Source organism: Trichomonas vaginalis, chromosome II (assembly GCF_026262505.1).
Source record: "Trichomonas vaginalis G3 chromosome II, whole genome shotgun sequence".
Lineage (NCBI taxonomy): Eukaryota > Parabasalia > Trichomonadida > Trichomonadidae > Trichomonas > Trichomonas vaginalis.
This window is the reverse complement of record NC_067204.1, coordinates 21,101,394-21,127,681: the sequence shown is the minus strand read 5'-3', so window position 1 is coordinate 21,127,681 and position 26,288 is coordinate 21,101,394. Positions and strand designations below refer to the sequence as shown.

General features: G+C 30.7%; 7 protein-coding genes and 3 pseudogenes across 10 annotated transcripts, besides 5 other annotated features; 6 read left to right on the top strand and 4 right to left on the bottom strand.

Moving 5' to 3' along the window:
• Positions 1 to 10,202: part of a mobile genetic element that runs on past the window's edge.
• On the top strand, positions 905 to 1,401 carry TVAGG3_0582860 (annotated as a pseudogene). The gene has a single exon. A coding segment is annotated over exon 1 (497 nt).
• On the top strand, positions 2,283 to 3,426 carry TVAGG3_0582850 (annotated as a pseudogene). The gene has a single exon. A coding segment is annotated over exon 1 (1,144 nt).
• TVAGG3_0582840 (uncharacterized protein) lies at positions 3,849 to 4,166 on the top strand (the record flags this gene model as incomplete). Its single annotated transcript, XM_051239220.1, has 1 exon — positions 3,849 to 4,166. One exon carries the CDS (start codon positions 3,849 to 3,851, stop codon positions 4,164 to 4,166), a length of 318 nt encoding a protein of 105 aa, XP_051097044.1.
• Positions 4,663 to 5,640, bottom strand: TVAGG3_0582830 (keratin-associated protein family; the record flags this gene model as incomplete). Its single annotated transcript, XM_051239219.1, has 1 exon — positions 4,663 to 5,640. The coding sequence occupies one exon, from the start codon at positions 5,638 to 5,640 to the stop codon at positions 4,663 to 4,665; it is 978 nt and encodes a 325-aa protein (XP_051097043.1).
• Positions 7,809 to 8,477, bottom strand: TVAGG3_0582820 (uncharacterized protein; the record flags this gene model as incomplete). The annotated part of the gene is made up of 1 exon (XM_051239218.1): positions 7,809 to 8,477. The coding sequence occupies one exon, from the start codon at positions 8,475 to 8,477 to the stop codon at positions 7,809 to 7,811; it is 669 nt and encodes a 222-aa protein (XP_051097042.1).
• On the bottom strand, positions 8,728 to 9,461 carry TVAGG3_0582810 (uncharacterized protein; the record flags this gene model as incomplete). Its single annotated transcript, XM_051239217.1, has 1 exon — positions 8,728 to 9,461. A coding segment is annotated over one exon (734 nt), but the record flags the coding sequence as incomplete, so codon positions are not given.
• Positions 10,203 to 10,399: 197 nt separating the features above from the next.
• TVAGG3_0582790 lies at positions 10,400 to 11,421 on the bottom strand (annotated as a pseudogene). Its single transcript has one exon. A coding segment is annotated over exon 1 (1,022 nt).
• A 639-nt stretch (positions 11,422 to 12,060) lies between these two features.
• Positions 12,061 to 12,276, top strand: TVAGG3_0582780 (uncharacterized protein; the record flags this gene model as incomplete). Its single annotated transcript, XM_001297502.1, has 1 exon — positions 12,061 to 12,276. One exon carries the CDS (start codon positions 12,061 to 12,063, stop codon positions 12,274 to 12,276), a length of 216 nt encoding a protein of 71 aa, XP_001297503.1.
• Positions 12,277 to 12,723: 447 nt separating this feature from the next.
• Positions 12,724 to 14,553: a mobile genetic element.
• On the top strand, positions 13,686 to 14,024 carry TVAGG3_0582770 (MULE transposase domain-containing protein; the record flags this gene model as incomplete). The annotated part of the gene is made up of 1 exon (XM_001297501.2): positions 13,686 to 14,024. A coding segment is annotated over one exon (339 nt), but the record flags the coding sequence as incomplete, so codon positions are not given.
• Positions 14,554 to 16,342: 1,789 nt separating the features above from the next.
• Positions 16,343 to 21,538: a mobile genetic element.
• TVAGG3_0582750 (transposase family) lies at positions 19,539 to 19,935 on the top strand (the record flags this gene model as incomplete). The annotated part of the gene is made up of 1 exon (XM_051239216.1): positions 19,539 to 19,935. A coding segment is annotated over one exon (397 nt), but the record flags the coding sequence as incomplete, so codon positions are not given.
• Positions 21,539 to 24,737: 3,199 nt separating the features above from the next.
• Positions 24,738 to 25,122: a mobile genetic element.
• Positions 25,123 to 25,798: 676 nt separating this feature from the next.
• Positions 25,799 to 25,995: a mobile genetic element.
• Between the last annotated feature and the right edge of the window lie 293 nt (positions 25,996 to 26,288).

Here is a 26,288-nt window from a genome sequence, read left to right as displayed (position 1 = left end):
AATAATATTTAATTTTTTTTATTTCGTAAGAAAATGAGTGACAACGAAGCAGCCAAGAGTCCAGACGATGAATATAAAAAAAAACTAAACAGAATTAAATCAAAAATATGCTATTACAAAAAGAAGCCACAATGCGGTGGGGTTGATGCCATAAACTAATGGAACTGAAAACGATAAAGAAATAATCGAAAAATTAGAAACTTACCGTTCAATCCTTAAACTGAGTGAAGCAAAAATAAAAGAATTTAATAGAATAAATAAATTGATTGGAAGAGATGAATTTAATAAAGATGAATTTTTAAACTCAATCCAAATTTAATTTTTATTCCTCTTTGACAACATCTCTCTTTCCATCATTACTGCATAACCACATTTTCTCAATTTTTAGTGGTTTGTTATTTTTAACATGTTCTTGCATCATTTTTATCATTTCCTCCCTTGTTATGATTCGTGGTAAATTTTGAGCTTGTGGGGTATCCATTTATGATAAAAATAAAAATTTAAATTATGCCGTTCTAAAGTTTGTGACAACATGACATTTTGACAACAACACAGGAGGAAGGCAGTTATGAATTATTTTTGAAGAACTGAAGGTGCTACCATGTTACCATGTGCTACCAGGTCATTTAACTTCTCTGAAAAAGTGTGACAACATGACATTTTGACAACAACACAGGAGGAAGGCAGTTATGAATTATTTTTGAAGAACTGAAGTGCTACCATGTTACCATGTGCTACCAGGCATCATTTAACTTCTCTGAAAAAGTGTGACAACATGACATTTTTGACAACAACACAGGAAATGATTTGTCATGACTTCATCGGAATGAGTGTAAATGACCCAAAAATAAAGTTAGTTTTTAAAATTATTTTTATTTTTTATTTTGTATATGTAAGAACAGAAATGTCAGTCGAAGCAAAAACATTCACTAACAAATCTAATGGCGAAACATTCACAAAAGGCACTTATAACGGTATTGAAGTCTTACGTAGAGACAAGGATGGTTACATTAATGCAACAAAGATGGCAAGAGAAGCAGGAAAGTTAAACCATTTTAAACAGATTTCTCAATAGTGCTAAAATACAGGAAATTCTTGAGTTTTGGATGAACGAATACGGTGGAGCCAAAAGTGGCTCGACCTCAAAACAAGCATTTTATGAGCTTACTAAGGGTGTTATAAATGAATTCAAAGGTATTTACATACATCCTGACCTCGTTCATTTCGTTGCTGAATGGTGCTCTGTAAAGTATGCATTTTATGTCAAAGATATTATGGACTCCATAGACAAGAAAGTTCATGAGAAATTAGATGAAGAAGAACTTGAAGATACAGTAGAGAATGCTAAACCTTTGTTTGAAGAAGAAGTTGGAAAAATTGCGAAAAACAATTAGAACATGAACGTGAGTTATTTATGGTTATAGAGATTCTCCATACGAACTAGACCAATGGGAACAAGAAAAATTTAAAGAGAGAATTTAGAGAATATGAACTCGCTAAGATAGCATTAGAAGCTGCAGAAAAGAAGTTAAAAGTTTGTGGTTGTTTTGTACAAAAATATTGTGAGTAAATGAACCATTTATTTTTTATTGAATTCACCAAAAATAATTTTTAGGTAGATGGTTAGATCTAACCTCATTTCTAACCTCATGACATTTTTGACAACAACACAGGAGGAAGGCAGTTATGAATTATTTTTGAAGAACTGAAGGTGCTACCATGTTACCATGTGCTACCAGGTCATTTAACTTCTCTGAAAAAGTGTGACAACATGACATTTTGACAACAGTCCTGGAAATATGATGCAGTCCAAAAATAAAGTTAGTTTTAAAATTATTTTATTTTTTTATTTCTATATAAATGACGGCAACAAACAACAACAGCAACTATATCGTTTCTGATGAAAAAAGTTATTGATTCATTAGTTGAGGAATTAGTTATGACAGAAACTAAAACCCTCAATGAAAGAATTGGTGAAAACATGATGATTTACATAACTACCTCAAACATGATGGAGGAAAGAGGAAGGAAAACTGGTATGGCTTTATTAGTAAATAAAATATCAAATTTAACGATTATAGATGTTGATATCAATAAATCGTACAATGATGAACTTAAAAGAAACAGTTAGAAAAGACATTTTATCAAAACTTTCGGATAAAGATGTTATCGTTAAAACCGCTTCAGGAGGTCTTCACATTTATTGCAACACTAATTTCTTCTATGTAGTTTCGAACAGAATGATTAAATGTTATTCCTGCAATGATTATGATATTGACATAATGACTTCTATGGATGATTCAAAGCGTTCTTTAGTAGTTATGGCTGATTCAAGAGTTCGCAAGAATGCAACAGAACCAACAATACATACTCATTCATTCGTGGAAGTTACGATTCAACATTAACTAGAACAGTAAATATAATAAATGAATTGAATATTAAGGTAAGAGTTGAACAGAAGCGAAGAAATAAAGACTATCATGAATGAAAACAAAGATGTAAACATTGACGATAAACTAGCTCAAAGCATAGTTGATGGCATCAGTGATTTTGAAGTACATAATGACGGTGGAAACATGAATTTGGAAAAAGAAGTTACATTATTCACACTGTTTCAAGCTATTAATTCGTTACCTAATCATTTAATTAATGAAGCATACGATAACGTTTATAACTTCTGCAGTTAACAGAAAAATGCAAAAAGTAATTTTGAAAAAGCACGTGATAGATATGCACATTTAATGACTTCTCCATTTGTTTTAGTGAAGATTCTAAAACTATACCAAAAGGAATATTATGATGAATATGTTTTACCTTTATTACGTAAGCCAAAAATAACATTTGATATAAAACTTGATGATTCATTTTTGATAACAGATATTAGACGCAAGGCTGAAAATCATCAGTATAAAAACAGTTCTGAAGTAATTGAGGATTTATCACGTGTAATCCGTTTTGTAGATTGTGGAAATAAATATTTCATTCAAAAGGACTATAATATCCACGACAAAATGAATCAAATATCATTCGTTCTTCAATCAAACATGAAAGAGTCACTAAAATGATTAAATTATTTAAAGAAGAAGGTAAAACCATAACAGCATGGGATGTACTACTAAATCAATTATCCTCATTAACCGTTAAGGGTGTTTGCTTTAAATCTGATTCCCCAGATGTTTTCTCAACGTTTCAGGGTTATAAATACAACATTCTCGAAAACCTGATTACTCAAAAATTGAGATGTTTATGAATTTCATTAAAGAAGCCATTTGTGATAATAACGATGAAGTGTATAAATACCTTCTCGGTTGGATTGCATCAATGATTCAACATCCGGAATCAAGAATGAAACAGCAATTATTTTGAAAGGACTTCAGGGAACAGGTAAAAACAGATTTACAGACATTATTTCTGAACTTCTCGCTGGTTATTCATGTAAAAACATTACTGAAATAAGTGAGCTAACGGGTAATTTCAATTCGGTTGTTGAAAATAAAATGTTTCTTGTACTTAATGAACTCAAGAATGTTGGTGAAGATAGACTCGCAAACTTCAACGCTTTGAAATCAATTATTACGGATAATCAAATTAGAATTAATGAAAAGAATCAACCCAGAAGAACTGCTCAGAACGTTGCAAACTTCATTTTCGTAACTAACAACGTCTACCCTGTCAAAATTGAAGTTGGAGACAGAAGATACGTAGTTTTAAGGGTTAATGGTAAATTCAAGGGTCAATTTGATTACTTCAAGAATTTAATGGATTCATGCACTAAGGAATTTTATGATAATTTACTGACGTATTTTATGCAATATGACCTTTCATCATTTAATGTACGAATCATACCGATGACTGAAGCCAAACAAGATTTAATCGAGTTATCAACAAATCCTTTAGATGTATGGATAAATACACATTATGATGAATTGTGTGCAGGTATGACGTGTGAAAATGCTCTATTCTGCAAACCATCAGACATGAAAGACAAAAACTTTCAAATGAGTATTAAGGATAAATGTGATAGGAAACATAGAAGAATAGACGGTAAACAAACATGGTGTTATGTTTTGAAAGAAGAAATGAAAGGATTATATAAACAGGTTGAACCAAACGATAATGAGGATTCATTTACTGACGATGAAATACCTGTAAATGAAGCTTTATAAAGTATGATTTGAATTTATTTTTGCATTAATTCTCCTGTGTTGTTGTCAAAATGTCATGTTGTCACACTTTTTCAGAGAAGTTAAATGACCTGGTAGCACATGGTAACATGGTAGCACCTTCAGTTCTTCAAAAATAATTCATAACTGCCTTCCTCCTGTGTTGTTGTCAAAATGTCATGAGTTAAATGACCTGGTAACATGGTAGCACCTTCAGTTCTTCAAAAATAATTCATAACTGCCTTCCTCCTGTGTTGTTGTCAAAATGTCATGTTGTCACACTTTTTCAGAGAAGTTAAATGACCTGGTAGCACATGGTAACATGGTAGCACCTTCAGTTCTTCAAAAATAAGTCATTATTGAATAACCTGTAAACATTAACGTAAACATTTATTTCTGCAGTTCATTCATTACTTCATTACCTAATTAATTACAAACATAAAATATATTTAGTTCATTCAATGAACGTGGTAAGCCTGCAAAGTAGGCTCAAGCACATTCAATAAATGCGGTACCATGCGAATACAGTCATAAATGGTGGCATATAATCTTTACCCAAGCCTGTTGGATTTGTTGTGAAAGTATGTGAATGATTTCCTCCTGGTTCAGTTGGTCGAAAAGTCTTTTTTGCTGAATGGTTATAATCTGGAGATAAAACGTCATTGCCAGCATAATATTCTGAGTTGTATAATGGATGGTCTCTTAATGAGTGACTATGGTCACCAGAAAAGTTTGTAGTTCCTGTATGAGTGTGCGGTGGAAGGTTTGCTTCAGTAATTTTCTTCGAACCTCCTGTTTGCTTTGAAGAGTTCGCACAATAGAGGAATTTATCTACAATCTGCTTCCATTCACCAAAACCTAAAACTGTTGCGGGATTTGTTGAGTTCATTGACGTATAAATAGAACCAATGGGGTAAATCATCTCAAGAATTGTATTTAATCCATTATGAATATTGAATTTATTATATAATATTGAATTTGGGTGAGTATTTAAAACTGGTCTTGTTATCAATATTAACGTATTATTTTTGAAAATTGCTTTTCTAACATCTTGAAATTTTGTGATTTCAGACCAGTTTCTTCCATCACTACTGATATTTACTAAATCACCACATCCTAAAGCAATGAAATACCCATCAATATAAAATAAATTTGTAAATCTATAATTTTGAGTAAATTTTGGAGTGAATGAATAAACCAATTCCCAATTTGATAAATCCTGTGATAAATAAATATGTCTGTTATAACTTACAGGATATGAATAGACCATTTCACCTGAAACGAGAACATAAACATTTGATCCATAACATAAAGCTTCAATGTCTCCATCAGCTTGAAAAATTTGTTCAAATTGACCTTGTGATATTGAAGATGATCTATAAATTTTATCATTTTGTAGGATAAAATACATGTTGTTAATGTAATACCACTTACTTGTATAATCAATTTTCAAATCTGATGACATCATACTAAACATATAATAATTTATCCCATCCTCACTAATGAAAATTTGATTGACTTCATAAATTAGTACCCATTTATTATTAACACATCTAATAGGATTATTTGGATATTTAAATTTAGCATCTTGATTTAAATTACATTTGAACCATTGGATACAATCGAATGAATAACAAGGGCAAAAATCATCTTCAACCGTTATCATTCCCATAAATTTACCGTTATTATATTCAACATATAAAATTCTTGGATTAATGATTGGCTTTCGTGTATCAGGATTCAAAACAGATGGAGTAAATGATTCATAGTTTTTAAAATCATTTGTTTTAAAATAATAAAGCACTCCAGCTGTATAAAATAAATACATGGTCACTCCATCGAAACATATCCATTCAAAAGAATCTATATCAAAGGTTTTATCTGATGATTTCATAAAATTTAAAAATGGCGGAGTAAAATAGACCTCTGATTGTTTTATTTCTTCATTAACATAAGTTTTATCTGCTTTCTTCTCTAACTCATCGTTAACATATTCCTTATCTGCTTTCTTCTCTAACACAGCAGCAACATATTCCTTATCTGCTTTCTTCATTATGTCATTTAGGAAACCTTCTATGAATTCCTCATTTAAATTAAATCTTCCAATCTTCAAAACTTTAGGAAATGCATTTAATGCGTAATATCTCTGTTCTTCTGGTGGAATTGATGTTATATCATCCGTTATACCTTTAATTTTAGAATTCATAAATAAAATTTCTTTTATATTTGATATCACTGCACCACCTTTGCAAACGAATTCGAAATGGTCATTTTTCAATACTATCTCCAAATCTCCATATTTCAACCTTTGCGTTTGTTCTGCCGTCTTTGAATTATATGCATATATGGCGTATGTAATGGTCTGAGGGACCTGGGTGTTTGTGCCTTAAGTTGTTGTGGTTGCTGTTGTTTAATCATTTATTATGATTTAAAAATAAATATTTAATCTGTTATCTCATCACCTATTTTTTCTATTTGAAATTGCCATAATATTTCATTCATGAATTCTAAATCACAATCAAATAGGTCAGTTATTCTAAATTTAATATTTGATAAATCTTTTGAATGAAGAATAAATGAATTCCCGGATAATTGAAACGGATATGATAAAGAAAATGTGTTTAAGTTGATGGATAAAATGTTTTGTATTGATGGGTAAGAGTTAGGGTCTAATGTTTGATGTGAAAATCTCATTGGGGTATTAACTTTATCACATTTGATTAAAATGAAATTGGAACCAGTGTCAGAATACAAAACATCCCCAACATCTTTTTCAAAATTTAATATCCCAACAATGAACGAAGATGAGGAGTACAAAATTTAATTTTCAGCGGAATTTAATAAGGTTATTTATTTCATCAAGTTCAAAAAGTTTATCAGGTTTTGATTTAAAATTTTCTTCATACCATATGATAAATGATTCATTTAAATAACTTAAAATCATGTTAATATCCCATTTCGTTATCACATTATTTATATACATATCATACGTTTTTTCATGGTCATCTTTAATAAATGATATATAATCTGAAGGGTCTAAAAGAATGGGATTAAATTTACCACTCACAGAAACGAGAGTAACATTATAAATTCCGCTAACTGTTAAATTTAATTCACAGTTATTATTCGAAATAATATTGATAATTGACATTTTTATTACGATTAAAAATATGGTAAAGCGTTATTTTCCAGTGATAAATAAAACTAGAATAAGATTACCTCAAGAATTCATAAATTCAACGAATAAGAAATTCATTCATGTTATAAATTTTAGTGTTTTCAGAAAATATGAGTCAATGTCATATTCATCAACAGGTTATATTTCACTTCATTCAAATTTAGTTCAATCAAACCCATATAATGACCATTTCATAAGATTTTCAGATGGTATTAAAAATGTAATTGATAGATTAAAATATGAACAGATTGACAATATCGAATTTTTGGAATTTTGGTTTAAATATCCCGATGGAAAAAAGATTGAATTAAAGATAAAGCTGATACTATAACAAAAACAATTACAATGACCGATCCGGATAGTGGGGAACAAAAAGAAATAAAACAAACGATAGAAACCGGTGAAAGGTCAATTATTATTGATTATGATTCAAAGGATTATTATTCGATAATGTTAATGCTTGAATATTAAATAGCCTTAACAAAGAATTTTTCAAGTGATATTTTATATTCATCAACTATTTTATTATAAATATCATTATATGTTAAATGAAGTTCAGTTGTTGTTCCGTTCTTTGATATCTTAATTGTGCTAATATCCTTTATAGGATTTATTTTTGCAACTGTTCCGCAGCATGAAACCTCATCATCTATGAAAAATTGAATCTTAACGTCTGAATCTTGAACATCACAAAGAATGGCGATAATGTGAATTAATGATTCATAAGGTAAAATAATTAAACCAGATTGGTCAATTAAATTTATTATTGAATCATAATTATTAATTATTATATCACGGTAAATTTTCATTAATTCTGAATTAATGTCTATTTTATATGGCGCATTGCGACTGGAATCGTAGATTCCTGGGTTCTCGATGTTTGATGAAAGAGGTGGGGGGTATGTTGGATAAGTGGGAATTTCAACAGGTTCTTTACCGGGTTCAGATAAAATGATTGGGTCTCCATTCTCATGGTTTTCTTCATTCTCCTTTTTCGGTAAGTCACGAGTTAATTCAGGGCTAACATTAACTTTAACACTTTGAATAATTCGTGATTTATCATCATTTACGTTATAACCAACCGTAATCTCTACTTTTGCGTTAGTGTTCTTTTGACTTGTGAAACGTCTTCTCATTTATAATTGAATAAAAAAAAGAAAAATATATTTAAAGTTTTATTTAGTTGTTACGGTAATATCCCAAGGTTCATCATTGTTTGCTTATACTTTCTTTGTAACTGCACCAATTATGTTATTGATATTGCTTTGAGTTTCTTCCAGTCTTATTTTATCATTTACAATATCTTTAATCATTTCATTACATGCATTCTTAAAACCATCTGATTTTTCTAATTTACGTCTATCACTTTCTTTAATTAAATCAAAGTTATAACCTTGTTGAGAATAAAGTGGTTTCTTTATCAATTCCTTGAACGCTTCTGAAAGTGAAGATGAAGAAATTCTTGCCACTTGAATTGGTTTAAATTCTGCTTTCATTGCTTCTTTCTGTTCATTGAACACTGGATCGAATAAAGCAACTTTAAAGAATTTCTTAGCTGAAATTTCAGGTCTAATATTTGCATATTGACCATCAAACTGATTAACATATCGTGGTAATCCATCCGGTCCCTCTTCAATAGCATTTAATTCTTCATTGAAATAAGAATATGGATTATGACGGTATGAATTAATTGGACCATTTTCACCTTCTCCAATGTATTGTTTAACAGCTTTTCCATTTTCATCAAATTGCATAGGATAACGTTCATTATATGCTTTACGTTTAGGATAATCAGTTATAGTTAATTTATAACCATTTATGACTTTAATATTTCCTTGACCATCAGTAACGAAAACTTCATTTATACCATCAGGTTTTCCATTTGGACCCGTAATGTCTTCTTCGTGTGCTTCCCAATTTGGACCATGACGTTTGGCATATGCTTGAGCTTCTGGTAATGTTAAAACGTTTCTCATTTGTTTAACATCCTTTTGAAGACCGGCAACAATGTGGACTAATTCTTTCATTCCGTCTGGAACTTTCATAGTTCTATTATATGCACCCTTTTTGTTTGTCCCTTGTTTTAATGGAACCTGTAGAAGATTTGCTATTTCTGTCATGTTTAATTATAAATAAAAAATAAAAATTAATTATAAAAAGTTAATCAAATTTAATGGAACCTTTATTTAAATCAACTATTATTTTTCCATGTTCACCTAATTGCTGATATTGTGTGTAAAGTTCATTAATGCTCATTGGTAAATTCACTTGATAAAGCATAACGTTCAACTGTTGACGACTAAAACCACTGAAAATGAAAAGGGTGGACAGGTTTGATTTAATGTTTGTGCTTAATGCTTTGAAATATTGAACAGCCATAAAGAATGAACACTGAATGTGTCGACATTGAGTTAATAACTGATTAAAATATGATTTCTCATTTGTTATTAGTTTTGATTTCACGGCATCATCTAGAAAAATAGTGAATGCAAAAATTCTCTATCAAAATTTGAAATAGAAAGTGTTTCAAATAATTCATCCCGTTGTTTATCAATAATTTTATCCTCTAATCCTTGCTTCTTGATTGTATTATATAATTCTTTATACATTAAAAAGTTTTTTAAATAATCTTCTGCTTCTTCTTGTGATAAATAAATAATTGGAATTTTGATTAAATGCTTTAAAGATTCAAATGTATCATCTGAAGGTGAACCTGAACGGTTGATATAAATTAACACATGTGAATGGGGGGAAGTGTTAGCAATAATGATAATTTGTTTTAATATCGTTAATGTTTTACCTTTATTTTGTTTACCAATTGCTGCAGTGATTGAATTTAAGTAACATTCAGAATATGGAATTTTCATTAATTTTTCCTTAGATAGAGCATTTCTATTATCACTCAATGCTTCATTAATCATATCATCTATGTATGTATTATATACTCCCGCTAATTCTTCATAAGGGGTGGATGAGTTTAACTCCATTTAATCAAAAATAAATTTATAATTTTAAACATTTCTATTCATCAATATTTCATCATATGGACTTCTATACTGTGGTGGTGTACCTGTTGGATGATATTTCAAACCTTCGTCCGGTGTCCATGTCCAATATGTAGTCCTAGTAAACCAAACCTGAGGAGGATTTGTCACCTTTGAACAGTAAGTGTCATTTTCACCCTGAATGATTGGATAAGCTTTCACTTGTACTGTAACTTGTGAGTTGAAAGTTTCTAATCCATCAAAGAATATACCCGCTCCATCACGTTGAACTGGAATAGTGCATAAGAATGAAGTTTGGTCTTTCCATGTTCTAGCTAATGGCGTGCCATCATCTGCATTCAGTGGTCTAGTTAATGAGTCCTCGTATTCTTCTGTGCATTCATTCACTCCATCTAAATCAGAAGCTTGAAGCATACGTGTAAAGAATATGTCACCCACTGTGGTCATCGCTTGATCGGGGAAGTTTCTGGAATCTATAGTGACCTGAAGACCTCGAAGCATTGGATTTTCTAAAACTGTTCTTTGCATTGCATTCTTCGGAAATGCTAACACAACATCTGTAACATTATGAAGAGCGTATGAGAAATCTGAGCTAATACCTTCAGGAGTGATGCAACCTCCATTTAGTGAACGAACGTCAATATGTTGAGCTGGAATCATGAATGGATCTTCCTTACTGAATAAACGTGGTATTGCTTTAACTGATTCTTCAATTAAACCGTATCCTGGTGTAATGCATTTATCCTCTAAAACTTCCATCTTTGTGCATGAAATAATAACGTTATCAACTGTTGCGTCAGCAGATGTGCGGCTAAGCTTGTAATTAATTTGGCAGGAAGTCCGATTTGTTGGAATTTGCGATCATATTTATAAACATGATTCATAATCTTTTCATAATTTTCATCAGTTATCTTTTCATAAACGTAATTTTGTAAATCAGCAACTCTTAACGGGTCAACTGACAAAATACTAAAGTATCCCTGAAAACATAATATTTAAGAATGATTTCACCAAATGATTTAGGATAATCATCGAACGCCTGAAATGCTAACAAATCATTTACCGGAATAATCATATCAAAAGTGATATCAACTTCTTCATTTGCATTCTTGAAAACTTCTGAAGGGTCAATATATTTACCACATACTGAGTTATCATATTTTTGAACATTATTATATAACGAATGAACAAACTTTTTAACTTTCCTTTCTGATTTTGGTTTATATGTTGCAAATGCGAAAGATTCACGGGCGCAATCCATCTGAAGATAACCAGCATCACCTCTTTCAGTTTCTACTTCTAATTGTTTAAAGCTTTGATTTGATGATTTGTAACCAACGAATAAACGCATGCATTTAAAAGCGGCATCACATGTGAAAGCTTTATTTGAAACTAGAGTTGCTTTAACTTTGCGTTTAATATATGTGTCACCTAATTGGTTCACATCATGAGCCGGATTTGTAATTCTTAAATGAGTTTGTTTATCATCAAAATATGGAGCATCAGAGTCATAGCATGAACTTTCAAGTTCTCTATAATATCTTCTACCGTCATTCTTTGCGAATATTTCATTTATCTTTTCGAATGAATGAAACACATTTCCATTAATCGGTTTAGTGTTTGGCACCAAATAGTTAGTCGTCATTTATTAATAAATAAAAAATCAAAATTAAAAGATGAAAATGAATTTTTAATTTTAATGAAATAATCAACTATGGCTGCAGGTATATTTAAGAAACTGTGGGATAAAGTAAAAAGAGGAGCGCATAAAGTTTGGGAAACATTGAAGAAAGGAGCAAATTGGATATTTAAGAATAAAGAAGCAATTAGTGACATTGCTGAATCAATAACACCAAAAGCTGCCCCAATAAGAGAAGTTTTAAATAAAGGAGAAAAAGTTTATCAAAGACTTCAACCGATACTAAGATAAAAATAATTTTAAAATAATTTATTTTTCCACTATCTACCTCCTATTTTATTAAGTATTCCTTCAGCAATTCCACCAACTGCGTTACCTGCTTGTGCTCCCATCGCCGGATTACCTGCTTTAGTACCTAATACTCCACCTATGATAGTTCCTGCCGTTTTCGCTACTGGTGCCAAAAAGTTTGCAACGGGTTTAATAATCTTTTTATAAACCCAACCCGCAGCTTTCTTAATTCCATCCCATAATTTTTTAAAGAATCCTGCCGCCATTTCTGATTTAATATTAATTAAAAAAATATATTTCATCACTTATATTCTAATTTTTATTTAATGATAAATGAAACCGATTTTAAAAATAAATGAAACAGAGGAGGAAGAAATAAATGAAAGTGAAAATGTTCAACAAAAAATAAACGTTGTTAAACCAATTACTGAAATAAAAATTTTTTCAGAGAAAGGGACAGACTAGCCCATTGTCACTTTTTAATTTAGCAAATGAACGCTTATGGAGTGGAGTTTTTGGGTAAATCTGATTTGCTTATAAATGAAATAAAATCAAAAGAAACCATATTGGCATTATATTATGCAAAAATAAATGATCTTACTTAGTACTTTTAAAGTTAATTTCAGAAAAAAATTTGACACAATGGTATCCGGCACATACAAGTGGTGTACAACCAAAATATAAGTTGGTTTAAACATATATTGCTATATCTCATGATCTTACTTAGTACTTTTAAAGTTAATTTCAGAAAAAATTTGACACAATGGTATCCGGCACATACAAGTGGTGTACAACCAAAATATAAGTTGGTTTAAACATATATTGCTATATCTCATGATCTTACTTAGTACTTTTAAAGTTAATTTCAGAAAAAATTTGACACAATGGTATCCGGCACATACAAGTGGTGTACAACCAAAATATAAGTTGGTTTAAACATATATTGCTATATCTCATGATCTTACTTAGTACTTTTAAAGTTAATTTCAGAAAAAAATTTGACACAATGGTATCCGGCACATACAAGTGGTGTACAACCAAAATATAAGTTGGTTTAAACATATATTGCTATATCTCATGATCTTACTTAGTACTTTTAAAGTTAATTTCAGAAAAAATTTGACACAATGGTATCCGGCACATACAAGTGGTGTACAACCAAAATTTCATATCCCTGGTTTTACATTTATGTTTAGTTTTATTTCACCTAATTTTCAAAGATCATAATTGATTCCACTTATAAGCTCTTGCGCTCTCGCATACCATTTTATGCCGTCACTGGCAAATTCGCGGAATCAGTTGTTTTTCCGTTTTTGTATTTTTTCGTTTGGCCCGACACAAGTGAAAATATACAAGTTTGTCTCACAGCATATTTTGGCTCCATCAATCGCGAACCATCTTATTTTTCAATGGACTGCGCACCTCAAATCACAAATGCTGTTGAAACAGCCATCCCCTTATGCCAGATCATTTGGTGTGGCGTTCATGTGTTGCGCGCTGTCATGAGAAAGGCTGAAAAGTTTCAAGATCGTTCCAACTTCGAAACTTTCTATAACTTAATGAAGTTATTGGTCTTTGGTTCTGAAGAGGAAGAAATTGATCCTGATGAAGTTTACAACAATTTAGAAGAAATTTTAAATGAGGAACCTGCTGCCCGTGAATACTTTGACCAACAGTGGCGCCATCATCTTGACAGGTGGATGCTTCGCTATATAAATGAAGGAGATGGAACAAACAACATCTCGGAATCACATTTCAAGGTTTTGAAGCACCAGTACTTCCCAGAAAGGCGAAATCTTCGACTCGATGAACTTGTCATCGAGTTATATTCCAGTGTTGTTCCTTCATTCCTGATTAAGTTGCAAATTAAAGGTCTGGATTCAGAGAGAAGTGTTAAAGTTATCAAAAAAGTCACAAGAGATTTCGAAGAAATGACACAATTTAAAAAAGTCGAATGCATCAGTATGCTTGAAGCTGTTCAGAAAGGTCTGAAAAATGATACACTTGATCCCAACATTGTTTACTCAACATTAAAAATATTATTGCAAAGAAAACATTTGATTTAATAAACATTTAATTTATTATAATTAATTTTTTATTACAGTATAGTAAAAAATGCTATAAATAAATTATTATATTTTATTAAAATGTGACTTTTAATAGTAAGTGAATAAAATAAATCAGGAATTGGGAAAGAAATAAGGTTAATTAAAATAATGAAAATTACAAGTTTAAGGTTAATGAAAAAGTGACAACGGGCGAGTTTGTCCCCCACTCATTTTTTCATCTGTTGAAGAATTTAATGACTATTATGCTAATAATAAAAAATTATTTGAAGAATTGACAACATGTAAATTGAATAAAATGTTTAAAGTTGATGGATTCAAAATTTCAAAAATAAAAGGGGTGATTAGTTTGAAATCTATTCCTCAATCAAGAATCACCTCATTAATGAAAATAGATGATTTAACAAAAAGAATAGAAGAGATTGAAGAAAGAATGAATCAAATAATTGATTTCATAAATTCAAATAATCATTAGTTTCTTAAAGTTCTATGTTGAACTCATCAAATTCATCTTCATCTTCATCATTAACGGTTCCTTTTGTCTCTTCTGTGGCATTTTATTAAAAATAAAAATAAATTATTCAAAAATGTAAGACATGAATTTTTAAAGTTTATTTTTAAAAAAATTTTTTTTATTTTTATTTTTATTTCATTATGTATGGGCTGAGTGTAAATGTCTTACGTTTACAAAATTTTTTAAATCTTGATTTATTCAAAAACGTAAGAATAAAAACCGTAAGAATCATACATTTTTTATTTCATATGTTAAAAAAAATGATACAAAATCGTTCAATATTGTATGAATTCTTACGTTTACAAAAAAAGTCACACAACCCATCCACATATACTACTATATTCATAATAATAATTTAATTTATTTATTTTAAAATTTTATTAATTCTAATCTCTATATTGCTCTAAATATCAATAATAGCTTATTAAAGGCATTATAATATACAAATGCAAACACAATTAAACAATATCTCGTAATTCCCCTTTTTAAGATATGTATCCAAGTTTCTATCGTTGTTTCTTGAATATATATATATCAAAGATATGAATAGCGCTGGTTTTGTGATTGCATAAACAACTTATATATCAATATACTCAGTATAAGTGCATATATACTTGGTATAATTTGGTTGTCCACCGAATGTATGCTCATATGGTGGATTACTTGCACTTTTTTTCTTTGATGCAAATGTGTCAGATACAATTCCTGATTTGCTCATACAAGTGCAGGGTCCTAGTGATAGACCCTGCAAATACATGAGCAAATCAGGAAAAACTTGCACTTTTTTTCTTTGATGCAAATGTGTCAGATACAATTCCTGATTTGCTCATACAGGTGCAGGGTCCTAGTGATAGACCCTGCAAATACATGAGCAAATCAGGAAAAACTTGCAATTGATCTGAAGAATGTGAATCTAGCCTTATATTTCAGAAAATGATTTTATATTTGCAAGGAATGAGCATCATCCTATGCAAAGGTAAACTCATTTTAGAAAAATTTCTTTTTTTTGGAAATGATTATTCTCAAATTCTATCTAAAACTCTCAATTAATAATCATATTCTCATTTAAACCTAGGGCTGTACAAAATCGAGAAAAACATTGCCGTGCGGTAATATAGGGTCAAAACTATTGATGTGGCGGTAAAATCACGGTAATTCACGGAAAGCTATATGCGAAAATTTGAAATTATACAAAATCGAGCGAAACACTTTTAAATAGGTTGTTCTCGTATTTAAAATACTATTCCCAGATTTATTGTCGTCAGAATATTTCCAAATTTTTGCCGATTTACAAAAAATGATTTACAAAGCATATTTTTTAATCTAAAAAATTCCTAAAAAAAGGAACCGGTGTGCGGAAACCTCGGTAAATTACCGCGGTTCCCGTTGGGACTGCCATATTTAAACCATATATAACATTACTTTATAAATCTAGATTTTTCCAAATTCTTAATTTTCATATGAAATTTATAATTTTTTATTTTAAGGATACCCTTACGTGTCAGATTTTTTGCGCATACGAAGAAGTCATGCTAGACATGAGCTATAAACCTGAAATTTTAGCAACATATTTAAAACCTTTTAAACTACAATACACTTTAATATTCAAGAACAAAAATATTCTTTTTAGAAATTACATAATTATTTTATGTGAAATCTATATAAAAACATATTTTGCAAGCGTAACTTTTTTCTTTATAAGCACCTTATATGACTGATAAACTGTGAAGGCACATAATTGTTAATTCATAGAGTTGATATGTTTCCAAAATTGAGAGGAAATTTGAAAATTGAATACCATTTCAATTCAATTTTCAAAAGATATCAGCTCCTTCAATAATTGAAGGACGATTTTGATCATTTGCTCTTAAAACAAGTATGCCATGGAGAAAAAAGTTACGCTCGCAAATCTGAAATATAACTATCATATAAAAAAATTAAATTTCTAATTTTTTACTCTATAGATATTATTGGCCACTTGTGTAATGCATAAAAGTTTATGTCATATGCATCCATTTGGAAGTATGGGAGACGAGGGAAATTACTTCTATGAGGCACTAGGATTTTTAAAAATTTCTCTATCGGACTCACCATTCAATTTCTCGAAAATTAAAAAAAATCAATAATAGCTAAAATGTATTATGCATAACAAATTTTAATGTTACACGGTATTTTTTGAACTTCATGACATGAATTTTCTTTATATTATTTTTTTTTGGATTTTCTATGATTTATGCGATAGGCTGGAACAACATTGTAAGTGCAATGATATCATTTATAGAGAAATCTAAAACTTCAGCATTCAGAACTCGCAACCACAAAAATATTCATTTGCTAAGTAAGTAAAGTTGATTAAGTTCGACACTTAGCTTTTATACGTAAAACCAAGTGTGTATTGTTATTTCTTGTTAAATTATTGAGAAAAAAATAAATTGTAAGAGAAACGATACTGATTATTGAAATAATATTGAGGGTAGCTGCAGATTTCTTCATTAACATGCCGGAAATTTGTTAATCTTGGTTTTCTATCATAAAATCTGTCGAAGAATCTAAAAACGGAGATATGAAATAGAGATCATGTAAATCTAGAGTATCCTGTCAGAAAAATAGACTAAGCATGTAACCCTTTTTTGGTCATAAACACTTTTTACCACTTAGTCATACAGATGATCATTAAATTTAAACGAGCACTTTTTGTCAGAATTTATTCTTTTACAAAGACAGAAGATTTTAGTATTATTTAATATTAGTGCTGTAGCAAAATTCAAAAAACGGTGAAAATTCAGTGAATTTGTGAATTCACATTTTTTTTCGACATTTTTCTTGATATATCCATGCACATTAAGAACACAGCTTTGATACGCTTAAAAAAGCATATTTCATATGAAATTGTTAAAGAAATAAACAATTTATATAAAAATTGCACTTATGGGCAGTTTAGATATATAATTTATATATAACATATATACAAATCCATAGACAAAGTGCAATAACTACAATGTTGTAGAAAATTACAGCAGAAATACTGACTTTTTGAAGGATAATAAGAATTCTTCTAAAAATACTGAAAATTAACATATTTCTGTACTCAATTTAGTATATGCACAGAAGTTATGATTTGGTGTTAGGTTTTTATGCCCCAAAATCTAGATTTTTGTGACATCAAATCTTATTAGTGGATAAATCAAAGACTGTCATTTTGAAATAAGCTCATATCAATAAATATCCATTTAAAAGCCTTATTGTAATATGTAACTAGCAAAAAGCCTAATATTTATCAAAATTAATCAAATCAAATGATCAATATTCATGATATGTCATCAGCAATAGCTAATTGATATTTTATTTTGTATTGATATTCATTTTTCTCATATTATACACGATTATATCTCTTTTTTTAAAAAAAGTTTTTATATTAGACATGAAAGTTGAATTAATACAATTTTGTACTAGAGTTTGTTTGTATATTAAATAATAATGATATATACTTCAACATATTGCGTCTCACCATTACCAAAATGTAATTTTGCATACAATTTTCTTTCATTTAACAATGATGTTATTTGAAAAGTGATACTTCCATGATTATTGATTAATGTTCCATCATATATAGGAATGAATGTTAAACAAGACACGCCTGCAGCTGGGTGCATTCGTGGCATTGTGATAAGGCTTATATATAAAGACTTCTCTCGATCAGCATTACGTCAAATGAATATTGACCCATTATTTTGGCGATGCGCTAGTTCCAAGTAGAAATGCTTTGGTATATTTAGGTTATGTCTATATGTTATGAATCATGGTATTATTGATAAAAACGTTCTTAGTCATTAAATCAATCCTAGTATCTAAAGATATAATTTAGATTTTTTTGTTTATTGCTAAAATTAAATACAGTATAACTTTCTTTCATATTGTCGGTACTAACAATACAAGATTGTGTTGAAAAAAACTTAAATATGCATGAAAATTAAATTTAATGTGTAAATATGATAAAAATTTCAACTTTACTAATAACATACATAAGTTTCTGATAGTTTAATATAGTTCATATTGATGTGACTGTAAACTATATCAAAAAAATATTTTTAAATATTGTTATGCAAATAATGGGATTTCTAAGGAAAAAATGATTATATTTGTTATATAAAGCAATCTTTTTAATTATTCACTACGTTTATTACATTTTTTGCCGACCATTTACGTAATATGCCTCCACCAAGCAGACGCAAACAACAAAGTCGTGAAGCTAACGAAAAATCAATTGAAGCAAGAAAAAACTCCCAAGAAAAGAATGCGCCAAAGGAAGTCGATCCAAAACACTGGACTGCTTCTGTAATTGTTAATGGTGACTCTTATACTCGAGCAAGGAATTTATTTCAAGATAACAATATTAAAGTGCCGAGTGAAAAAGAGTTTTACCGTCATCAAAAAGAAATAGGTAAGGTAATACTAGAATATAAAGAGCAATCTATTAAAAATGCTCAACAAACAATGAAGAAAGATACATTTTTAAGCACTGATTCGCATTATAATGTTGGCAGAAATGCTACAGCGTGCCAAAGTTTAATGATGGACAACCGTGGAAAAGTTGTTGGTGAAACAACTGTTATAAAAAAGAGCTCTGGAGGAGACTTTGAAGGCCATCCAACATGATGGAAACAGAATGTACAAAGAGGATGATGTCAAATTTTGACTTTACAAATGTTTCCACAGTGGTTCATGACAATGACAATAAAACGAAAGCCATCATCCAGCAATATGCTCCGAATGCTAAAATTACACTTGATCCTCGTCATTGTGTACGTGCAGTTGGCAGAGCTTTCGAAAAGCTTGAAAATGGTGGATATAAAGAAGCAGCAGGAAAAGAAACTGTTAATCAACAGAAAGAAAGTGAATCACAGCCAGCATTCCCAATCAAATCTAAAGCAGAAGAGCCGAAGAAACGTGGAAGACCATTAAAACACCAAGAAAAAGTATTTCATCAGATATATTCGAAAGTTATTAAGTGGTTCACTTTTATTATCATGCTTCCAATTGAAACAACGAAAAAAATTTTCCTATGGAAGAATACATTAAATCATTTTATCGGAAGGCATGAAAATTGCCTTCACGAAAAAGACAAAGAATATCCTGTGTTTCAGCCACTTACAAAACCTGATTTAGCGAAGCAATTTCAACGTTTTACAGATGATGCCGCAAAGTTGATTCCAGAAATTGATCCTAATGCTCAAACACAACAAAATGAATCGATACATCACTCAATGCTTACTCAGTGTCCCAAAGGAAACAACGCAAAATCGTTTGAAATGCGTACGGCTGTTACAATTTTACAAAAAAACGAAGGAGAGAAATGCAAACAAGAAATATACAATCGTGTCAATAATTACCAAATATCTCCTTCAATCCGCGAACTCCAAAAACTTGAATATGAGAAAAATAAATCCAGAAATCAAAAGAAAGCTACACCAGAAACAAGAAAAGAGATCAACAAGGCAAGAAATGCAAAAAGATTTCCTAAGGATAACCCTACAGGTGATTACAGAGGAGGAAAGTGGACCCCACAAGATATCTAATTTTCAAATTTGAAATAAACACATATTTTCTTTGTATTTGAAAATATTTTTATATTATAAGATTTTTGAACCTATAAGTAGCATGACAAAAATTATATAATTTGCTCCTTTTTTATTTTAGTATACAAATATCCCATTTGTTATATGTTCGGTATATATATGATGATATTGTAATCAATTATGCTTAATGAAGCTTTATCCCGTGAACCCCTCATATTATTGGAAAATAAATAGCGAAAACATGTAGAGCTGCTATGTTCTCAAGTGTATGCTGATTTTTGGATTATTTCATGAAAACTAATGGCGGGATATCTTGCATTATTTAAAAAAATTGAACTATGCAAAAATAAATAGTATTATATTTTTTCTCATGAAATGCTATTATGAGACAACCATAAAAAACCATATGTTGTATTTTTATAATTTGATTGATTTTTTTTACTATTTCATTAATCTTTTATGAATAATAATTATTTTTAATATATGTGCTATTAAAATTTCAAATTTTGACTAATATATCTAAGTTATCTGAACGAAACATTTAGAAAATATCATACTTACATTGAAATAGCAAGTAGAGCATATTAATAGCAAGTTTCTTGGCTTTATATCTATCATCTATTGTTGTTTGATCAAACAAAATTCACTCTATTATATGGTGTCAATTAATTAAAACAATTTTTAATAGTTATTTATTTAGTGCGAATAAGTGCAAACTCATAAATGAATAACTTAATAGTAGAAATGAATTATCTGATATAAATCTCACATTTTGTCCATCCGAAATACTTTAATTGCATACGCATAACTATTAGTAATACGTCTGGAGTGTCAATTAATAACAATCCCACAACAAGTAAAATTCAGATTTTTATTAAACTTATTTTTTCCTAAAAGTTTTCTCAAATTACTATATATACATATGTGGATAAAATAATAGTAATATTGTAAAAAATTAGATAATTTTTTTTATTTGAGAACCTCTCAAAAGTTCATTCAATTTATCAATTGTTTCAGTTTGATGTATATTCATTTCTGGAGCCTAAAACTTTAGCAATCATGACAATATCATATTCTCTTTCTAACTACGCAATGTAAGGGTATCCTTAAATTCAGAATTTTGAATTTTTTTTGGAAATTTTTATTTAATTTTATGTTTATTTTATTATATTCTTTATATATAACAATTTTTTCAAGTTTATTTTTTCAATATATACGATAATTATTAATTCAATTTTTAAACAAATGTTTTGATGGGACGAGCTTAAAGATCATAGGCTCATCCCATCAAAACATTCACTTAAAAACTCTGGCCTTCATCGAGGCCAGAGTTCACAATTCATATCCTCGAAGCCATGTTCCTCGACGGTCGTCCTCATTAGGCACGATCCGAGAGGAACTTGGCTCTGAATGAAACTCACAAGCTCTGGCTTCAGGAAAGGCCAGAGCTTCGCAAAGCATCCTCGGGGCCGGTTTCCTCAAAGGCCGCCCTGATTCGGGCGGTCGGAGAGGATTCCAGTCCCGAGAGAACGTCCCTACGAAGCTCTGGCCTTATCAGAGGCAAGAGCCTGCAAGATCAATCCTCAGGGCCGAGTTTTTCCATCTTCGTCATCATGGTAGATGATCTCGTGAGAACTCGGCCCTGAAAGACTTCATATTACAGGTCCTGGCCTCATGAGAGACCAGAACTTCGCAAATAATGCTCAGAGCCGGCTTTCTCAAATGCCGCCATGATCTATGGCGGCAGGTGAGGAATCTGGCCCTAAAAACATATTATTACGAAGCTCTGGCCACAATGGAGGTCAGAGCCTGCAAGATCAATCCTCAGGATCGAGGTTGAGGGAGATCGTCCGCATCATTGACGATCTCCTATCATCTCGATCCTGAAAGACTTAAAAATGCAGGATCTGACCTCTACAGATGCTACAACCTCGCTTACAGTTCTCAGAGCCAGCTTCTCAAATACTGCCATGATCTATGGCGGCAGGAGAGGAATCTGGCCCTGAGAACGGACTATTACGAAGTTTTGGCCACAGTAGGACCAGTTCCTGAAAAAATACTCCCTTAACAATAAATTAAGATTTATTTTATCCAAGAAAGCCTTGAAGGAAGTCCAAACCATGAGAATGGGCTTCCTTCCAGGCTTACTGGTACTACTGGAGCGATTTTTGCTTCCATTGCAGCTCCTGAAATATATACTATAAATTATATTAAAAACATTGAGAATTTTGATTTCTATTTCATATGTCCAGCCTATAAAAGCATAGTAATGAATATTCCTGGCTCAAATCAGTTGAAAATGCAATTTTGTGCTGAGATTTCCAAAATTGGTTATAAAACTAGACTATTTTAATGAAGAAAACCAATAATAGGATCTCAAGTAGTAATATTCATTATGTGTTGTATAAAATAATTAATTCAAATATATAAATTAAAAATGAAACTATTTATATTCATTTTATTAAATTATCTATTGTTCACAGTAAAATCTAACTATTTCACATTTCAATAACCTGATACTATTGCTCAAACTTTAATAATTGCAATAATAAAGTTTTGGAATATATTCTCTATATTCATTCTGTGAGATACACAAATAAACACATTAGAAGTAGTATAGAAACATATATTACAATTATAACACAATGTCAAACACATCTCTTACCATTTAATAAAATTAGATAAAGAATCTCCAAAAATTAAAATATGTGTTTTTGCACTTATTTCTATATTTTATGCATTACTATAGGTATTCCGATATGAACCAATGAATTTTATCTGTTATATGTCAAAAACAACTTTAATCTAATGTGATCAAGTTGCATGATATACAACCATACATCCACTGCATATCCACATGATTCTATATATAATAGAGCATGTTCCTATCTAAATTAAAATGTTAGAAATGAATTGTACGAATTTTAAAACAAAAATTATTATTGTCGTCTGACGACAATAATAATTTTGTCACTTTTCTAGACGACAATAAAACATCCTCATTTTTTTTAGTGTGCTACCCTCCAAAATTCAGTTTTGTGCGGTGAAACCTGTTATTGAGGAAAACTGTTGAATCTGGTCGTACCGTTTCGAGCCGTGTTTAAGCCATGCAAGAGTCAGACTTGGATGATATAAGTTATTAGTTGATCTGAATCTTCAATATCTAAGTTGATGTATTATTCTAGTTTTGAGCATACACATAGATTTTAGTGAGTATTTGCATATATGTCTTATCATTTATTAGTGGTTTACCGCATGATTTGCATTAAAATAGAATTGATTTGAGGAATAATTGCAAATAAGCGAGTAATTATGTTATCACATTGGATAACCTATCTTAATATTATATTTTGGACGAATTTTAAGTGTCACAGAAATTGAAAGCAATAATATTTGCGGGAAGATTTGAATGGATATTTCGGTTGGCGGGGAAATTTGAAAGAAAAAGAGGCGCCAAAAAAGGTGTCATTTTTCATTTGGTTTTCTCTCTCGAGCAGCCAAGTAATCCGTATTACGGATGTGCTAGTAAGTCAAAGCAGATCTTTACATCAGTTGTGCGATGTTAAGATTCTCATTTGATTGAAAACAAAAGCTGTAATCGCTTTACTTTTGTTGTCTCGTAATAGCTCAAAGCTGATGAATACACCAGTTGTGCGGCGTTATTTATCGAATTTGAGTTCATAGTATTCAATGAAAGTTTTGGATAATGATTTTTAAAATTATTGACTTTCCTTTAACACGTCATTTAGGATCACCCACGTTTCTTACAGTTCATCCCGTCTTGATAGAATCTTGTTGAAAATGCTATCATAGCCAATTTCCAGAATTATTATTATTTTTTTTTGCTATAACATAAATTGACGAACAAAATCATATGCCAAGGGAAAGGTTATCATTCTATTTCAGATCCCTTAACTTTTAAAGAGTTAAAAATATGGATCTCATCCTGGAACGTTTGTCAAGACTGAAAACATATGAAACATCAAAATCTTTTGAAATCAACAGAATACTGGAAAGAACCGCGGTTGTTGTAAAACTTTTGATATTACAAATAAATGTTTTAACGGACAAGAGTGCAAAACACACTCTTGTCAGTCACAGTGTTTCATTCCGGGAGACATTGCCTATGCATGTCTCCCACAATGGCACAATCTTTTTGCAATCACAAGACGATTGCAAAACTTTGACCGACAAGAGTGCAAAACACACTCTTGTCAGTCTTAATGTGTCATTCCGGGAGACATTGCTTATGCATGTCTCCCACAATGGCACAATCTATTGGGAATCAAAAGACGATGGGGGTATTTTTGACAGGCAAAGTGCAATACTATAAGACGATTGCACTTTGCCTGTCACATACATCTCGACAGAGGCAACATTCGATATGAAAGTTGCCTCTGTCGAGAAACTTCCTCACACCTCAAGAGATGCGAGGAACTTTTGACAGGCAAAGTGCAATACTATAAGACGATTGCACTTTGCCTGTCACATACATCTCGACAGAGGCAACATTCGATATGAAAGTTGCCTCTGTCGAGAAACTTCCTCACACCTCAAGAGATGCGAGGAACTTTTGACAGGCAAAGTGCAATACTATAAGACGATTGCACTTTGCCTGTCACATACATCTCGACAGAGGCAACATTCGATATGAAAGTTGCCTCTGTCGAGAAACTTCCTAACATCTCAAATAAATACAAATTCATTATCCTAATTCTACTACTTTACATAACAAATCATCTTATAAATATTCATATAACTTCAATAACATTAAATCTAATTTCTTATCTCATAATACTTTCTTAATTTGATTCATCTTTTGACAAAATTTTAAAATTGAGGCACAACATATATCAACCCATGCACCACTACCGATGCAGGCTCAACCGCGCATCTTTCGTTTTTTTTGCATGTTTTTCGTCTCAAAGCATGGTCAATAGACCGTCTCAAAGACGAAAAACATGCAAAATTTTTATACACTCTCATAATAACATATGACAGATAGGGAAGAGAAAACACCATATAATGCTGCATAAATACTATATATTGAAAAAGATATTAAATATATTTTATTAAAATCATAATAAATTTGTGTTTACTTAATGAGATAGATGTACCTAGTATAATTATTATTGAATGTACTAAGATATATTTAAATAAAGATATTTTTTGTATATTATATAAGATTGGAATTAGTATTTATGAAGAAATTGCAACAACGCGTTGTGATATGTGTGGATATATGATTTTGAGAGAGAATAATTTTGGATTTTTCATATTTTAATAGGGATGTGATTTGATCATATTGATAGTGTTGTATTATAGAGTGTAAGTGGGATGGAATTCTTTTTGATTTGTAATAGATTTCGATAGAGGCAACTTTCATATCGAATGTTGCCTCTGTCGAGATGTATGTGACAGGCAAAGTGCAATCGTCTTATAGTATTGCACTTTGCCTGTCAAAAGTTCCTCGCATCTCTTGAGGTGTGAGGAAGTTTCTCGACAGAGGCAACTTTCATATCGAATGTTGCCTCTGTCGAGATGTATGTGACAGGCAAAGTGCTAACGTCTTGTTATTGCAAAAAGATTGTGCCATTGTGGGAGACATGCATAGGCAATGTCTCCACGGATGGCACATTGTTACCGACAAGAGTGCATAATACACTCTCGTCGGTCAAAAGTTCCCCAATCAACTTCTGATTGAGCAAAATTGTATCATTATCTGAGGCATGCACTAGCAATGTCTCCCAGAATGAGATATTAAGACTGACATCAATAAAGCTTTTTATATAGTTGAAACTAGATTCATTCTTCATAGCGTTCAAATTTTTATTAGAAATAATGTAGTTAATGCTA